The sequence below is a fragment of the Lycorma delicatula genome, chromosome 2, assembly GCF_047948215.1.
Source record: "Lycorma delicatula isolate Av1 chromosome 2, ASM4794821v1, whole genome shotgun sequence".
NCBI classification, from domain to species: Eukaryota; Metazoa; Arthropoda; class Insecta; order Hemiptera; family Fulgoridae; genus Lycorma; species Lycorma delicatula.
Window position 1 is genome coordinate 104660248 of NC_134456.1, and position 15379 is coordinate 104675626.

Consider the following 15379-nt stretch of genomic DNA (forward strand, 5'->3'; position numbering starts at 1 on the left):
CAAAATGGTGAACCCACAAGTTTCACCACACGTTAAAAACTTATATAGAAAAAGGTCACCTTCCCTTTCATAGCATTCTTTCAAGTCTGTATACTACACATTGAGTCTTGCTTTCTTGTGTTGTTACATTAACTCTTTCGGGATCCACCTTCCACTTGTTTTGCTGTACTTCATCTTGTTACTGATAATGTTACGAACTGTGCCAACACTTACTTTAACTATTTTTGCTATATGTTCAACTGTAATGTGTCAGAGTCTTCATGAATAATGTCGTCAATGCGGGTTTCATGGAAAGGAGTTGACACTTCAACTGGCCGGCCAGGATGTTGCTCGTCAGTCACAGGTTCGACCGTTTTTGAACTGTTCTACCCACTTATAAAAATTTCCGCGATTCATACAACTTTCACCATACAGTAAAAATCATTCGAGAAAAAGTTTTAGCCGGTTTTTCACCTTCAGAAAGCAAAAAAACAGATCACTGAATGTTGTTCAACTAATGTGGAAACTTCAAGAGGAAATGCCATTGTTAAATGCAATATTGAAGTTATAAACAAAACAATTTTTATCCATCAGCAGTTCTCAGCTCATTCCAGTGATACCAACCTAAAGTCATGAAAGTACAAAACTCCTCCTACAAACTATTTCATTTCTATGTCAATTTGTCTCTTTAATTATTGAATGTCCCCCATATATATAGTGTCACAATGATAACATGACATTGCAATTTAAATCAATAAAAATTCAAAATCTATTTTATAAACTTTAATGTGATATGATATGAGCCATCAAAGCATCTATCTCATAAGGGAGGAAAAACAAGAAATATATAACCTACTTAGCAGAAAAAAAAGAATGTAAAAACAACTTATTCACTATATATAGAATGATTACTAATGAATCAGTTTTACTAAGAAAATGAATAATTTTTTCTTAAAAGCAATCAATTCTGTTTATAGACAGAAGTTGTTATTTGTAACAACTGATAATTCCCTAAGAGAGTTCTACTTATTTTTCAGTTAACAAAATAAAAAACCATCCTCTTTACTGTTAAACAAAAAACTTAAGTGTCTTTAAGATTCTAAAACCTAGGTATTTCTTTCATAATGTATTTTACACCATACTAAGCAATCAACAAAATTATGAATAATTATTTGTTTTCTTTCCCAGTAATTATTTTCTTTTTTATATTGTTTATTCATTTTGTGCAGCGAAAATTTGGTTTGTAAAAATTATATTCTATAAAAATAAAATTATGTAAAATCATTCTAATATGAAAAGAATATTATATTGGTGGCTATCACATAGATTATGCTGAAAATAGCAATAGAAAAATTGAATAGAAACATTATTAAAATTTTAAATAAGTAAATATGGTTTGTATAAATATTATAGTTTAGAAAATTACTTCCTCCAATTTCTTTTTATAAGAAAATTAGTTCAGATTCCTATAAGTATGAAGATGAGACAGATATTACCTGTACTTTCGTTCCCACTTTTGATTAAGCAAATATATTTAGTTAAGATTAATTTGGTTATTAGTGGGCATGTCAATATCCCCTCCACTGTTCCTTACACTGCGTTGTATTTGTTTTTTTTAATTTAAAACTACAGTCTTACATGTGATGAAAAACCTAGTTCATCACTTACACTACAAAGTAGGCCAGTATAGAATGGCAAAGAAAATTGCAAGAAGGTCCACAAAGGAGAAAATACAATTGCATATGGGTAAGGTTCCTGTCACACTGTTTTGATACTATAAAGATGTTGTAGTGAATTTCTTCACGAAATTCACCACATTTCTTCAGAAATTCAAAATCTGAATTTTCTTTTTTAAAAGAGAAAAAAAATGTATATTAAAGTGAATTGTAAGCCAAGGTCAAGCATTCTCAGTCCAAAAGATGTGAAACTCCAATGTGTTGCCCTGTACAATAATGCTACACAACTTATTGCCGCAGTAATTAAAAAAAAAAGTAGATACAAATGCATTGGATGATATTTAACCATATAGTCATGACTTAGCATCATGTGACAAACATTGTCTGGAATGCACAAGAAAACATTAGGGAAAGGGGGAGTCAACAATTTGAAAGCAATGAAGTGAAACACTGAGTATGTAATCAGCTGTAAACATTCCTCACTTTCATGTTGTTTCTCTGGTACAGGGATCAACAAACTACCTATTCATTGCTAGACATATTTAAAAGTTAACAGAAGTTATATAGAAAATGTATTATTTACAAAGTTACAGGCACACTAATTGAATAAAAAATTACAAACAAAATTCAGTTTACATCTGATTAACACTAAAAAAAAATGTTACAAATTATAATTTAATTACAACAAAATCACCATTTTGTTAACATTTTTGATATCATGAAACAACCTTTTTCAAACCTACTGCATAAAATTCTGCCACCTGGGATTATAATCACTTTTGCACTGAGATTTTCAACTCTTCACTTTCCTTGAATCTTTGAGATGCAAGTCAGTTTTTGAAGTATAGGAAGATATGGTAGTCAATGGGCACGAGATCAGGTATAAGGAATGATAAAAAATCTCCCATCCGAATTTTTGAATTCCTTCTATTGTATGTACAGCCATGTGTGGACATGTGTTATCATGAAGAACAATTCCTTATCTCAACATTACCCGCCATTGGTTTTAAAAAGCATGATGCAGTTTAGAAAGTGTTTCACAATAGACTTGTGAAACTTATGAATGTTCCAAGTTCCATGAAATCAATCAAAAGAACACCCTTTTAGTCCCAGAATATAGTTGTGATGATTTTCCATCAAGACTGAGCTAGTTTGAATTTTTTTATTTTAGGTAAACTAGATGACACCACTGTGTGAATTATTGTTTTATCTCAGCATTGAGATATGAAATCCATGTTTCATCACCAGTGACAGTTTGGGGAAAAAATTCATCTCCCTCATGGTTAAAATGATTGAGAAAACCAAATGCAAATGTCATTCTGTGATCTTTGTGAGCACTTGTCAACACACACGTTCAACAAGACCATCAGTTTTGACACTAGGCCTGCCACTTCTCTGTTCGTCGGGAACATTTGAATGGCTTTCCTTAAACTCACGACACCACTGCCTCGCTTTTCTTTCAATCATTGCGATAGGTCACTGACAGTGAATTTCAGCAGTATTAAACAACAACTTGCATCAACAACTGGCCGAACTTTACAACTGGCAGGATTTATTACTGTTGCACTCATTTTAACACATCTTCTCATACAGACAAACAACAATGAACTGATGGCAATGTGGCAGTTACAGCCCAACAGATCAATTAAAACTATTACACATGCACAAACCAATCAGTGTTACCAATTGCTATTTATAACTCAACAGCCAAGCCTTGTATTAATGAAATAAATTTTTTTCTTAATTACAGATTTTTTTATCTCTCACATATAACAACAAAACTTCATTCTTCTCAACATCTATCAAAACTTTTATTTCTGTCTGAATCATGGAAATAATACACCTGATAACATACCTGAGTTAAGTTATGAGTAACAGATAAAAAGGAGTCAACCCAAGGTCCAACACGAGGTTTAATAGCAGAAACTCTAAGCTGCTGTAAACCAAAATCAACAATAGCACCAAGTGCAGCAGTTACTGTACTAAGTCCAGACAGACAACTATCTAATTTAGCACGATCATTCTCAGTAGCACATGGTATTTCTTGACATAAAGTGCGACATAATGTTGTCACATATTCTGAACACATATCGGCATTATTTAAATAGATCTGAAACATTATAAATATTATTAATCAAAAATTGTAACAATCCAATGTAAGGATGAACTTTTCTATTTACATGGTTTTAGTCAGTTAAACAAAGTATAAATTAATTTCTGATAAAAAAAAAATACACGCTAGTAAATAATAAAAATTACTAGTCTTCACCCTCCCAAAATATTCATATTATTCAATTGTTCAGTTCATATTTCTGTCTGCATTAAGAGTAATGATATCTAAATATAAAAAACAATAGCAAAAACAAGGACATGCTTCAGCTTGGTAGGAAAACAATAAGAATAGTGTTATCACATACGTTCAATTTAAGATTTCCTAATTCTTCACTACCAACCTGTCAAGATTTTCATAATATGAACACTCATTTTGAAAATAAGGCAGCACTGGAGATGCTGTAAAATTAACTAGCCTTAGAACTAATTGCAATTTAGAAAACAAAAACCTATCAGGGAATATTATTTAAGTGCTCTGACATTTAATTTAACAGGAGGACTTCTGTTGAGCTGGAAATACCCAAAACAGGTTCGCAAATGATTCTAAAACAACTGAAATTTAATTGTTTAAAATTGCTTCATGCACTTCATGAAGATGATTTTGGGAAACGGGGGATTTTGATGAGGAATTTATAACTTGTGAAGCAGATCCTTATTTTACTAGCTGTGATATGGGTCTGATGAAACATACTTCAATTTGAATGGAATAGTAAACTGTCATAATTTTGTTTAACCCTGAAAAAACCTGACAAAAAAAAAGGATTGTTGGGACCTTATTCCTTTGATAGAAGTGAAATAAGCAATTCATATCTTGAGATGTTATTAGATAAATGTTATTATTCTCCAACTATTAAAATTACAGTGTTTGTCAATGGCCTAATCCTGTGTTAGACAGAAGATGGACACTTCCTCACTATATTTTATAATTAAGACACCAAGAAATAATTAAATAACACTGCATTCATATGATTACACTTCTTGGGATTTTTCATTCAAGGGAATTACAAAGAAAAAGTATTTTCTTAAAATCCAAATGACATGCCTCAAGTTACTAAATGAAAACTAATTGATTTTAAGATAGGAACAGAATTCTACTGGAAAAAATATGTAATTCAGTGATTATGAAAAATACATAAGGAGAGAAGAATGGCACTTTGAAAACTTCTCTGATAAGTATTTGAACATGTAATAATAATTTCTTTCTGTTAAAATATTAAGTTTTTTCTTATTAATTGGAGAAACCTATTTATATATATATATATATATATATATATATATATGTATAATATAAATGAGGGTTGTCTGAAAAGGTTTGAGCCTCAACATGAAGTGGCAGCACTCACCAACAAAAGTTACAGAATGCATTTGTGCATACATTGAAAGTTACTCACTAAAATTTCAACCATTTTGGACGCCCAGTTGTTGTTTGATAATCGTTTGAGTAAGTCATTGTGAGTGTTTTTGTGAAAATGGAAAAACTCAAATACCGTGCTGTGATTAAATACTTGCATTTGAAACGCAATACACCTACACAAATTAAAACCGAGTTGAATGCTGTTTGCAGGGACTCTGCCTCATCATCTGCCATGATGAAAAGATGGGCAGTTGAATTTAAACATGGTCATACCAGCTTGGTTGATGATGAGCATTTGGGAAAGCCAAAAAATGCACCACCACCGACATCATCGAAGAAGTTAACCAAATGGTAATAAGGTTGTTCAGTACTGGACAACCAATGAATTAAGATTAGAGAGGTAGCAGAAGCTATGGGCATATTGAAAGAACGTGTCTGTTATAATAACTGAAGAACTGGATATGTGTAAGCTATCCACGCGTTGGGTGCCGCATCTGCTCACTTTGAACCAAAAACGTATTTGAATGAACATTTTCAAGGCCCTACTGGAGCAGTTTAACCAAAACGAGTCGAATTTTTTACCTTGATTCATAACTGTAGATGAAACGTGGATCCACCACTACATTTCAAAACGAAATAACAATCAAAACAGTGAACTGCAAACAGTGAACCTGGTCTAAAAAAGACGAAGACAGTTCCATCAACCGGGAAGGTGATGGCGACTGTTTCTTTGAACAGTAACGGAATTTTTTTTATCGATTATCTTCAAAAAGGTAAAACAATAATGGGACAGCATTACTCATCATTACTTGACAAGCTAAAAGCAGAAATTGTAAAAAAACGACCACATTCGAAACAGAAGAAAGTGCTTTTTTATTAGACAATGCGCCTGCTCACAGTTCAACAGTCACCATGGCTAAAATTCCGAATTGTATTTTGAATTAGTTGACCATTCACCATATTCACCAGATCTGGCCCTAAGCGACTTTTTCTTATTTCCTAACCTTACAGTTTCGCTTGGAGGAAAGAGATATTCATCGAACAAAGAAGTTATTGCATATGTAAACGCCTATTTTGCAGAGAAAGATGCTAGCTACTATTTGGAAGGGTTAAAGAGATTAGACCATCGCTGGAAAAAATGTCGTCTTGAAAGGAGACTGTTGAAAAATATACCTTTCTCTGTTAGGCTCAAAACTTTTCAGACAACTCTCATGTATATATACACATACCAGTAACACATACATATTACTGTATTAAAATTAATAATTAATCTTTTTAACGTGTTCAGTGCCAAGGACGCCTGTAAGGTGGACATCGGGCTATCATTCTCCACTCGGTAGTACCATAGAGGCACTCTATGCAACACTACGTTTATATACGACTTGTAGTCGTTCGGTTACACAGTTATGTTCTGTTTCTTTATGTGAGGTATTACTGGTGTTTATAGAGAACGTGTATTTGTACTTGGTTCAAGTTTTTTTCTTATTGTTTGAGTATGGCTGACAATCAAATTGCAATTCCTTCACAATCGAAGAGAACATATTTATTGGCACAAAAATTTATTACAGATTACAAACTAATAGCGATTTTAGAGTGTGTTAATAGTGACAATGATGACTCCAATTATTGTTGGAGGGGTAGTGGCAATGAAATGGAAGATGTGACGGATGATAATATTATCAATAAAAAACTAGGCTTTCTTATTATCAAGATGAGGTTAAATTCTTTCAGACTTTATTGCAAGTACAAAATACCAAAACTCTTTTTCATGATTTCTGATTGATTGTAATACAGGAATTGTTACCTGAAAGTTCACGGGAGGAAAGTGCCTGTTCCAATTGTTCAAGAAAATCATTTCATTAGCAAATGTGAAGATAGTGAAAAACAAGGTCACATACTTTAGAAAAAATGCTGTTAATATGCTAAAAATGGTGAGTGGAAATATATAATATACTACTGTAAGACATGTCCTGATCTTCCTGGTTTGTGTTTTGAATAGTATGAATCATACCACATGTAAAACTATTAGGCCAAACTCTGTTTTTAATATTTTTTGATATGAAAATTTAAAAAAATGTTTCAACATTCTGTGCACCAGTTTTTAAGAGTAAAATTATTAAGTATAATGACCTATTTCATTCATGACATTTTATTTGTTTTAAATATGTTTTATTTGTGTAATCTCTTATTTTTGCTAGTGTGAGTTTTTGGATATATATATATATATAAATAAATTAGTTCACACTATCTTAATTTTTTCAATGTTATTGCTGATAATTCGATTATATTACTGATAATTATAATTAATAATTTGTTTTTTAGATTTATCTAATGATAAAACTGAAAAACATTCATTTTTTATATCTTAATTTTATGACTATTTTCCTTGTAGAATAAATATATTAAATAAGCACAAAATTTGTAACAATACCAACAAACCATCACTATAAAAAAGAACACATGTAAATATTTTACTATCTCAACAAAGCCGGTGTCACAGAGATGTCCACTGGTCCTATAACTAATGTTTTCATTCAAGGAACAAAAGACGCCATAGAGCCATTTTTGAAAAATTATCATAAAAAATGTAACATATGTTATCCTTAAAATGTAACTAGGTTACATTTACATCTACATCTATATCATAAATGTAGGTTACATGTATAATTAAATAAAAATAAGAAAAATGCACAAGTTGGGTTAATGACGATTATAATAATTTCCCTGTGGCACTTAACGTGTTAATTCACATTATTCCACTATAGTTAAATTATATTAAGTAAACCACCTAGTACAGAATATTGAGATAAGACATAACTTACCTTAATAGAATTTATTAATTAACATAATTTAAATATAAATATATAAATAAGTACAAATAAAAGATCAGTTGCTTTTCCATTCAAAAGCATACTAGGCTGCTTAACAGTCAATGTATACATAAGCAAATGCTTTATATGAAATAACTAATTAAACCTGCAATGGATAACTGAGAGTTACTGATTAGCACTCAAAGCAATGTTTTCTGAATACAGCATTTTTAAACAAGAGAAAATAGCTTCATCCTTTTCAGTGTAGGTCTTGTAGTAAGAAGAGTTCTTACAGGAATTTCACAATTGTTTTCAAAATAAATAGTGAGTGTTTTATCCTCACACCACTACCTTAACCAAGAAGATTTCTAGATTTTTATTGAGAACTTTTTGAGCACCCACCATATAGTCCCAACCTTGCATCTAGCGATTACTTCCTCTTCCTGCATTTGAAAAAGTAGCTTGGTGAACAATGGTTTGAAAATGACAAGGAACTCAAGACTGCCATTATCAATTGGTTCAATTCCCAGGCAGCAAACTTCTATGCAGAGGGATTAAAGAAATGATACAGCATTATGAAAAGTGCTTAGAAGTGAATAGCGATTATGTAGAAAAGTAAAGTAAATATGTAGTAAACTAAAACTGTAAGTAAAAACCTTTTCTCACGAGTTAATTTTTTTTAATGACCAAACAACCCTTACTTTATGATTATACCTCGCATATACTTACACTTCAAATGAAAATAAAAAATTATAATAAATAATTTTAAAAACAGAAAGACTAGTTAATGAACTTAAAACCTGATGAATGAAATATTTCATGAGTAATTTATTTGTAACAAACCAAAATAAAATTTCTAATCTCTCAAAAATCTTTATTATAATGCAAACAGCATGATCATTAATCTTGATTAAATCAGTTTTAACCGAGAAGTGAATTTTTTAAACAGTTTTATTATAATTAAACTTAAGACATCTAATTTAGAAACAGTTGATATGTTTATAACAGAATGCCATGTTTTAAATTACTTGCAAAATAATCACTAATAATAAGATCCGTATCAATCAAAAAAAGAAATCTTACCATTATTACATGCTACTGATAAATCATTAATTTACAAAAAGGATCTGGCCCACCAGACCCTATTGCTCTACCAATAAATAATTACTTATCCCTATATATATATATATATATATATATATATATATATATATATATATATAATGAGGTTTATGTTCATAAATAATTATTTTTTTATACTTTTATCTTCTTCAATGTATTATATTTATAATTATTATTTGCATTCATAGATATTTATTTTTTGTCTAAAAAATGTTTACACGAATATTTTTTAAAAAAAAAACACCATTGTGATAGCAATAAGAATTTTACTTATATTTAATTACCAAGAATGTATTCCTAGCTTGTTCAGAATCAGGAGGCTGTAATCGTCCTTGAAGAACAACATTATATGCCTGTGTCAAATCAAGATAACCAGAAGGAAATCCTAATTTCAACTGTTGTCTTAATGCAGAACACATTTCAGTTTCAAGAGCAGCACAAGCATTATTTATAACAGCACAAACCCCATCCAGACTACCACTTGATCCAGCTCGTCTGTAAAATTAACACAAATTAAAAATAAATTAAAGGTACTTATTAATTACTAAGAAAGAATTGCATGGACTAATCCATGAAGTCTTATACATCTTATATATATAATTGCAAATTTTTTTATCCTGTATGTAAGAGAGCACCAATTCCAGTAGTCATGTGAAAATGAAATTTGGTACAACCGAACTGATTCAATAAGAAAAAAATAACTTGAGAACAATGGACATATAAAGAGAGGGTTTCAAAATGATGAATTCCTTAAAAATTATCTTAATTTATGGTCTAGAAGAGAAACTGTAATTAACGATAAATGTTTACTTTTTTAAACTCAAATAAGTAGCCATATCTGGTAAAAATATATAGTTACAGAAAAAAGAGATAATTTATGAAATCAAAAGATTAATGATAAATTAAAAATCTGATTTCTGTCTAAACAAATTCTTCTTTTCTTATGTTTTTAATACTCTACTTAAATGTACTGATTTGAGAGAACAAGATACATTATACAATGTTTGATTTTTTCCTGGTCTTTCATTTTAATATTTTCTTATTAACTGTTTAACTGCACTTGTGTATTATATATATAATATTAATATGTATATTATACACACACACACATATATATATATATATATATATATATATATAAAGCCAAATAGTGGTACTTTTTACTACATGAAAATAATTTTTAAGTCAGTAAAAAAAGTTACATCTCTAAATAATCTAAAAATTTTTTAATTTAATGAAGCTAAATTAAGAATCATCATTCCTTTTGCATATTTTTATTTTAAAATTTCACACGAAATAAACAAAACTTTATTATTAGAAATTGGAAGCAAGAAAATCTCAGGTAATGCATTTGTAGCTATTTAGTAATGATTTCTATAGAGCGTTTTGATGGGCTCTACTGGCGCTGCAATGAGTGTATAACTAGAAAAGTGTTCTATGTACAGAGCTGATGTGAGTAAATTTATTTATCTTTAAATCTGTATTTTATTTAATTTAGTTTGGAAACTTTTCAGACATACTGTGTATACAAATAAGATCATAGAAAAAAATTACTGATGTTTACGATGAAGATAAATATAATAAAACAAACAAACCTAATACCAAATTTTAAAATATTTAAGAGATAATAATAATATTAATGGAGAAAATTTAAGTGGATTAAATAAGATTAAAATGTAATCATTGTAATGGTATATACTTCGATAAAACCAACAGAAGATCTTTCAAAATAAGGTTCGCAGAGCATTAAAATGCAAGAACAAGAAGAAAGTCATTTCTAATATAGCTGACCATCTGCTAAACACAAAAACATACTACTGCCGATTACAAACACAACTTAGAAATTTTAGAAACATGAAAAAACATTAAAAAAATGAACACCTTAAAAAAATACTACATTTATAAATTCAAGCAAACTTATAAAATGATCAACCAACAAGTAATGTTTGAAGATGATATTTTGATTAAAAACACAATAAATTATAACTATTTACATAATAACACTTAACAATATAACATAATTTACATCCAGATGATTTTTGTGCTTATTACTCAAAAAATTATTCATATATTTATTTGTTCATTTAATCATAACCAATGATGATGTGAGTGGTTTGCAAAAGTACTGTTGGAGGTTTAATAAATCAATTTTTTTTATATATATAAAAGCAACTAACTTTGATATTGCAGTAGTAAATAGCTGACATAAGAAAAGAGTTGATTATCAACCATTTCATATATCAAGAGAAAAATCTGCTCACATAAATGAAACAAAATATGTCAACAATAACACTAATGCTTAGAAAAGCTACCAAACTTACTACCATATCAGGAATAAGAATAAAATTAAAAAAAAAAAATTTTACTAATAAAAACTTCAGTATAGAAAACATTACAAGTAAATATGAAAGGAAGAATGTGAGAAAGTTCTGGATCAGAAGCTCAGCGATGGTAGATGGAGGTCAGTGTTTTATCAGTTTTTTCTTCAGTTGTACTGTATGTTATGCCACTCTGGAAAAGGGCAATGGAAATACAGCACTGTAGGCAGAAATTAGATAGCCTACAGAGAAGGGTACCACTTCCCGTAGTCAGGGCCATACCACACATTTTCCATAGAACAATTATTAAAAAACAACAATTATAAAATTTTTAAAAAATTACCGGTCACCAATGAATCACAAAGCCACTAACTCCACTAGGCCACATTTGAATTTTTGTAAAAACCTGAAAACACTGATGTAACAACAGATATATCATAAATTATAATAAATAGATATTCAAAGAAATAAAATACAACTTACCTAATGCACTTTCTTACAATAAAAAATACATCATCAACCATACTAGAAATTTGTGATCCTTTTTCTACAGTATCCATCGCAACAGCTTTTTTAACACTTTGTTCCATATAGTATCTTTCTAAAAGAAGATAATAACCAATAAGTTCTTGCATTCTTCGACATAGTTCACTCTTCTGCAATAATGATTCCATGTCATTCAATAATGCTGTACGATTTCCACTATCAGGAACTCCTACTTCTAAATCATTCTAAAAATAAAAATGATTAATTAATATGATGTTCAATGAAATTTTACAACTGAAGAGTTATGTGCTAAATTTTCTTATAATCTAGATGATGATTATATTACCTGGGAGGGATAGATTGTTTTGGAAAGGTTTTGCAGAGTGACCACCCCAAGAAATACTATCAATTACGCAGCACAAAAAAATTAATAATGTCAACTATAAAAGCAGTTCTAAGTATAAACTTTTACTTCTACTTCCCTATTCTCAGTTTAATTACATATCACTCAGACATTCTAAACTAAAAGCACTTAGATTTTTTGTATTATTTAAAATAATATATGAAATAATATGATTTATCTGTACACCAGTTACAAGGATTATTTTCATTTTCCAATTCAATATACATTTTTTTTAATTTTAACACTCTTTATTTAAAATACCTGGTTATTTGAAAAATAATGAATTTGATATTACCTCATGCCAGATATTAAACTTAGTTCTGGTGCAAGCGATTTTGAAAAATGCATACACTGCATTATAATCATAAAATTAAACAAATGTCTTCAGCAAATGATCAAATAATCTATCTAATTATGCGAGTTAATCATCATTAACTTCTGAATTTGAGCCCAAACATTATTTACAGGTAAGCAAATAGGAATTAAGTTACTCTTTTAATAAGAGATTTTTCATAACACTCAGATTTGGTAGAACAGCTGATAGTGGTTTTTAGCTCCTGGTAAAAAATTACTATATTTCAAAAATAATCATATGTTAATGAATGAAAAACATCTTGCACTAAGATTACTCTATATTGATGAAATCAGATTCCTGCACAAAGGAACCATAAGACAAGGTCACAGCAATATATGAACACAACAAATTATTCTGTTTTGGATTGATTTTGTTTAATATGGCCTGTTGGTATAATATAGAATTATAATATATAAACTGCTTACCAACAATTATATATGTAACACGTCCAAGCACTTTCAGAAGGTAATTTCCATCATCAGGAACACACTAAGTTATTATGTATGTAATAATAATTAACATATAATAATAATAATAATAACTATAATTCACATATAAACATATAATTTATAAACAAAACTTTTATTAACATATAATTATAATAATAATTCACATATTATTTACATAAATTTTTGTATGTAACAACTGATGGTCATGTAAATCTCTCAATTGTATTTTTTCTCAGAGTGCCTAAATTTCTGACATCACAGAAATGTGAGAGACATGTGACTTCAGTGGTAGTTTATTATTATTTTTTTTAAAATTCTTATCACTTATCAAATAATTCTTTGTTTATAATATATTTTAATAGAACTATTACACAAAAAAAATTATTAAATACATAAAGATCATAGTATTTTCTCCTGTGTTGGAACTGGGTCTTTTTGTAAATTTTGGTATTCCTCATGTTGGAGTCAGTGTAGCCTTTTTATTTACCTTACATTTCTAACTTATTTATACTAACAAAGTATCAAAAATTAAACTGATATGCATTTTTTATTGTTATAGCAATATCTAAAAGACAAATAAGAAGAAAGAAGTGGTGGGATATGTTGCATAACAGTAATATGAAGCTTCTGAACAGGTAGCTTTTGTGATGCTTCCTGCAAGAAGGTCATAATTTGGGTTATAAGCAAACAGTTAAACTACTGTTATATTACAGCATCAATATAGTACATTTTCTTAATAATCAATCAATAAAAGGTTTATTCTCTAACCAAAAATTGCATTCCATGAAAGCATACTTATAAAAATGAAAGTTTCTTCATTCTAGACAGCAATACAAAAGGTTAGATAACTAGTACTGTACTTTGACAACTTTGATTATTATTAAAACAAAGTAAACTTCCACTTTAGCCTAGAAAGCTAAAGTAGATATAACTATAAATCACGTCCATAAAAGTAAATACTAACTGCTTTTTTTATACATGAAGACATAAGATTTATAAAAAGTGTATCATAAATCAAAACAATAGCAGTTGTAACTGTTCCATTCACCAAAGTTTTTATTTGATATATCAAAATTTTTAGCTCTAGATTTAAATTTACAATGTTAACGTATAAGTAGTTATTGATTTTAGAAACTATATTATATATATTTCTCAAACAATAATTATTTTATTTTAATCCAACACACAACAATAAAATAATATATATTACCGAAATGCGCCGCTGCAAGAATCTTAAATATAGCTGATATCTCGAATGTATAATTGTAATTTCACTAAGTAAAAGATCAATTTCTTTTGGATCAAAACCAATAATATTAGAACTACTACTAGATGAATTAACTAATATTCTTTCAGCTTCTTGTACTTGTTGAACACGTTTAGCTATCATACGTTGCCGCCAAAATTCATTAAGAATTAAATTGCTCTGACGATCACATTCCTGTTGTAAAATGATAGCAACCTTTAAAAGTCTACCAGGACCTGTTAGAAAATAAAATCATGTAAATAAAAAAACATCAAAGATGCCAAACAAACATCTGATGTTAATCACAAAAATATGATTAAATTTATTGATTTATTCTCATTAGCTGTTAGAAATTAAAAATTTTATTTTTTCTTAACAGATGAATTTTTTACCATCTGAAAAATGCTATGCTTGACTGGGGTTCAAACCAGAGCTAAGAAGAAAGGCAGGCTCAACCACGCTGCCATAGAGGTTGATAAAATTATGACATTACAATATAATATAGTGTTGCATGCTATTAGTTTGACAAGGATATTGAGAGATAACACCGATTAAAATTCTTACAAATACAATTTACTCTAGAATAACTTAATATGTAACAAATAAGTAAATTACGCATCACAAATACAATTCTGATTTTAGTATAAAATTTAGAATAGCTAATAGAAATTAAAAAGTAATTATGACAATGAGATAGTAGTCACAAAATCAACAATTAACTTTAAATAAAAATTATTTACTTCTAATGTTTACAAAAAGAAACTGGCTTACTCTTTTATCAGTGAATAATGACTCTTTGTCCCAAGTTCACAACAAAATCACCACAACTTTTCGTACTTAACCACAAACAAGAATGCTATCCATAAACAAAACATTCTGATAACAACATCTTTTCTCACTCTTAACTGTTACTGCACACTGTCCTTACATCTATCATACACTGAACTCGCACTTATGGCACACTGTATCGATGCTTGCTAGTCCTCGGCAGTATTTATATCTCTGGGCTTAGGGCGTATCACGGTTAATTAATTTTTAGGATTTTTTTTTTTTATAATAAAGATTTACC

The 15379-nt window shown here is 29.2% G+C and overlaps 1 protein-coding gene across 1 annotated transcript in view; it reads right to left on the reverse strand.

Moving 5' to 3' along the window:
- The window catches only part of Cog4 (conserved oligomeric Golgi complex subunit 4), a 54278-nt gene that overhangs the window by 9749 nt on the left and 29150 nt on the right, over nt 1–15379 (reverse strand). The window contains exons 7-10 of the mRNA XM_075355924.1: nt 14275–14546; nt 11855–12102; nt 9338–9548; nt 3511–3765 (exon numbers count right to left, since the gene is read on the reverse strand). Of these exons, the coding sequence (XP_075212039.1) occupies nt 3511–3765; nt 9338–9548; nt 11855–12102; nt 14275–14546 (986 nt within the window). The remainder of the gene's footprint in view (nt 1–3510; nt 3766–9337; nt 9549–11854; nt 12103–14274; nt 14547–15379) is intronic.